We start from the raw sequence: 4,356 nt of genomic DNA, 5'->3' as shown, positions 1-4,356 counted from the left end.
GGAGGGAAAATGGGGAAAAAAGAATACAAAGTAGTGTCCCTTTCATCTGATATCTCCTGTACTGTTTCTGTAACTTCGCCAAGAACTCTGTACTATGGATTTTTTTTAAAAGCTTCAGATTTGATCTAGGGAGGATTAAGCCTTTTTTTTTTTTTTTTAAAGACAGTAGTTGATAATTACAATGGATTAAATACTTTAATTGAACTCAGGCTTCAAATTGCTATCTTACTATTCTGACATCTCAGGCTAACCCAGTCAAAAGTAGTATTCTGAATTCTTATGGTTCCTGTGGCCATGTGACAGTCTCAGTAGGGTTGTTCTTTTTTTTTCTTTTTTTCTGTTTTTTTAAATGTTCTGCTCGGCACAGAAAACAAGTTGAGCTAGTAGTCACTGGTCTTTTCTTCCCTACCAAGAGTACTTTAAGTTCTGGTCAGAAAAACAGTAGGTTATATGCATTGCTTCATTTCTTGGTTTTTATTTGTCTGTTAGATTTTATGAGTCAAAGAACTGGATTTTACACAGTAGTACAGTGTACATTTAGTAGTACAGTGATTTCTTTACGGATTATTGAGTTATTTGCATATGTGGAATGCTATCATAAATTTCTTGTGTAGGCTGCCTTTCTTACAGAGATAGTGATCTAAACCATGTTAAGTGCCAGTGAACACTATTATGTCATTTGTTGAAACTATGCATTTATCTCGATTTCAACAAAATTGTCCTTACTGATTTAACTCTATTAATGGTTTACTCTTAACAACAATTTACTTGTTCATGTTTGGATTTTTTTTTATTATTTTCAATTAATGGTGTCTCTCCTGCTGGCATGGCAAAAAAAACCCCAAACTAAACAAAAAAACAACCCCCCAAAACAACAACAACAAAACATACATACAGTGACTTTAAGGAGTCATGATAGTATTTTTCTTCATTTTTCAAATTGACTAACTACAGAATACAAATTCCACCCCTTAGCAAGTTGTTACACATTTTTGAGAAAATGAAAAATAAAGGAGACTAAAGTGAGTGATCTAAGTAGAATAGTCAGAAAACAGTCTGTTTATTGTCGGTTAAAGAAATAGACCCCTTCAGATCTTTCAACCCTTAAGGCTGAGCCAGCTCTGCATCCTGCACTGTCAGGACATGCCCTTTACACCCCTCAGCCTGTGCTTTTTTTTCCTGCAACATGATGGTCTCGCTCAAATGTGTCTTGGACTCAAAGCACCTGTGCTTTGCTGATTGTCTGGATTTGGCATGCTCCTCAGCCCTGCCCTTGCTGGCCAGCTTTTGCGAAAAAAGGCTTTGACCTTCGCTAAGCCACCGAGTGTGCTGCAGAACAATTTTTAGCACGGTGTCTGCATTTTAGCATGTGCTTGAGTGTAAACAGTGTGGAACACTTAGACAACGTGGGCAGACCTGAGCTTCAGAAGAGGCTTGAGCCTTTGCTTTAGCTGGTGCTGTGGACATACTCAATGTAATGATGGCTGTTAAGATCCTGCATTTGATAAACTATTGATTTTTGTCTTTAGTTTATGTAATATTTTATGTTTAAATATGTAATGGTTGATACGTATGTAAAGAAAATAACAAATAACTGACTTTTTTTTTTCTTTTTACAGGGATGCAGTGATTAAATGCTTCTCGTCCTGTCTAGGGTAAATTAAAACCAGGAACCACTGTATGCTTTAAAAGCCAACTTTTATTCCTCTGTGAATTTTGCTCGGAAAACTATACTTTTCCACTCATGAAATACCCAGTAACAATTTAGTATTTTCCTTGCCTTTTGCATTTGGGGGGATTAAATAATTTTTACTAGAAACAGTTTTAAAAATAAATTGGGTGAACTGTTTGTGTTTACTCTGGAACTTTTAGGCTTTTTTTTAACAAAAAAGTACATTTGAATACTTTGTGCAGAGTAGTCTTAAAACTGCCTTGCATCCAGTAATACAGTTTATTCCCCAGTGGAGGCAGGCCACTACAGTCTGGGTAGTATGCATAAAGATTTCATTTACAGTTCTGTCTAAAATTTGCAATGTGCCATTTATGTTTGTATATTATTCATTGTTTCCTTTTCCAAAGACAGAGTTTTATAAACATTGTAAAGATTTGGTAAGTTATATGCTCCTTTGAAATGTCTATACATGTGCCTTATGGAAAAAGCTTAATGAGAATATGTGAAAGGTCTGTTTAAAGCTTGTTGGATTTTATTAAAAAGCTGTATTTTAAATGATTTCTTTTTTTTTTAACTTTCATACTTAAATACTTTTTACTAAAAGAACTTATGGCTAATGTATAAATGAGATTTGTGAAATAAATCAGTTTTAAAGGTGCCTAAACTATTTTTTATTTAGGAATCTGCTATAGAGGGCTGGAAACTTGAGCATTACACTTGAATAAATATGAAAATATATTAAAAAGTGGGATATGAATATGTATATATCCAAATTTGGTTATTAGATTTGCAGAAGTGACTTTAAAGCTTCTTTGTGTTAGTATTTAGACAAACTGTTCCTTTTGACTTAAACTGATAACGGATTGGAGTGAAATGCTCTAATACTTTGCCTAGCTTCAATAAGATGTTCTCATTTCTAGGTTTTTTTGCGACTAAGAGCTATTCAGTTATTCAGGAGCAAAGTTAAATCCTTAATGTTTGATGGTTGATATTATATTACAGGAAGTTCTTTTTAGCAGAGGTTGGATGTGCTTGATTACCTGCAGTCTAAACCCCAGTTGTTTCGGATTTTTTTTTTTTCCCCCGCTAATCCACAAATAGAAGAAGGAATGGATTTGAAAAGACGTGAGCTGCAGTGTCAGGAAGGGGAAGAACCCCTGTCTTTTTTAGTGTTCAGGGTTCAGGCTAAAGAGATGAATTTGCAGTATGTTCCTGCCAAATTTCAGTGTATGTTGCACAAAATAGCAACATCTTTTGGGGAAGCTGTATAAAGGATGACTGCACGATTTTGCAGCTAAACTGCCAACCAAGCTACACCTTTTAACTGATTAGTAACGATAAATTGCCAGTGAGGCATCCCTTCTGCTGGTGATAGGGACCAGGTAGTCCCGACCCTGCAGCAAGCTCCTGGGCTGGTTAGTACTGCTTGGTGGAGCGACAGCCTCTCCAGCTCTGCCCATCACAGCCCTTGGGTGCTGGTGGACCCTTGAGTGAATTTTTAGTTCGTTTTAGTTTTCAGTTTGCATTGAAGATGAACTAGTACGTGCGTAGGTATGATGGATGTATCCTGGAAATGACTGTCACTGCCCCTTCCCCAGTTGCTGCTGCTACTGACCGTAACTGGCACTGGGGAGATCCCATCCCACTAGTCGGTCAGCACCGGGCAGTTGTTTGCTCCAGGGTTGGTTTTGCCAATTGAGCACCAGTTCCGGTACACAATCACCTTCACTGTAACCTTTAATTAGAATGGTATTAGACATTAGATTTTTTTTTTTATTTATGTGCTGTGGTAAATAACAAAGTTAACGCTCATCAGTTAACACTTAGTATGAGATCACCAGAGCAGAATGGGTTCAAGATTTGAAGTCCAAAAGTTCCGTGTACTGGTATGCTGTTATATGCACTTAGGTCTGTCACATCATGTGCTTTCTTACGTGTTTTTTCTGTCCTGAACATTTAAGGATTCACTTTCTTCATCTGCATACAGAGCACACTATGTTCTTTTGCTCCTTCACATCCTGTCTTTGTTTGCTGTGTATGAATATTCCAAAGCTTCACAGTTGATGCATCCTCATTGTATGATACCCTTTTATGACAGTGTGAAACCACAGATGTGGAGAACTCTATCCCTGTGGATTGCATACATCCTACCCATCTTTTGATAAAATTCTGGTACCCTAATTAAAATAATACTTCAAAGTAAAATCCATAGAAATTATATATCATGACTTTTTAGACAAGATTTTTGAGTGGTAGTCATCTTGGATTCATAGGAAATATATGCTTACCTCTGTTATTGTTTAGGGTACTTTAAACGGTAGGAAATTACTGCCTTCCTCCTCCTCAAAAAACAAAAACCCCAACCCAGAAGGATTGAGCTTTGGTATGCTTTGCCTCAGTCACGGAAGGAATCGAGGCTGGGAAGAAGGGTCTGTGGATCTTCATTACCAAGGCAGACTGCTCTTGTCCTCAGAGTGGCGTGTGCATTTTGGAGTTTCGTGTAGGTGCAAGTCTGCTCTAGGTCTCGGTGTGGCTGACAGCACTCCCGTCCTGTCTGCCTGCCCTTACGGTAATTCAAGTAGTCAAGGAGCTCAAAATATCATTCATGTTTTGAAGAGAGCGGGAGGGTGCTAGTTTAGGTGATGTAAAAGCCTGCCCTTTCACACTTGGAGGCTTCAGGACTT

The 4,356-nt window shown here is 37.6% G+C and overlaps 1 protein-coding gene across 1 annotated transcript in view; it reads left to right on the top strand.

The window, feature by feature from the left end:
• Positions 1–2,330, top strand: part of SFT2D1 (SFT2 domain containing 1) — a gene marked incomplete at its 5' end in the record, with an annotated part of 10,810 nt that extends 8,480 nt beyond the window's left edge. The window contains one exon of the mRNA XM_009582120.1: positions 1,620–2,330. Coding sequence (XP_009580415.1) covers positions 1,620–1,659 — 40 coding nt within the window. The remainder of the gene's footprint in view (positions 1–1,619) is intronic.
• Between the last annotated feature and the right edge of the window lie 2,026 nt (positions 2,331–4,356).

The sequence above is a fragment of the Fulmarus glacialis genome, unplaced genomic scaffold (genome assembly GCF_000690835.1).
Source record: "Fulmarus glacialis isolate BGI_N327 unplaced genomic scaffold, ASM69083v1 scaffold31207, whole genome shotgun sequence".
NCBI classification, from domain to species: domain Eukaryota; kingdom Metazoa; phylum Chordata; class Aves; order Procellariiformes; family Procellariidae; genus Fulmarus; species Fulmarus glacialis.
This window is presented reverse-complemented; position numbering and strand designations above follow the sequence as displayed.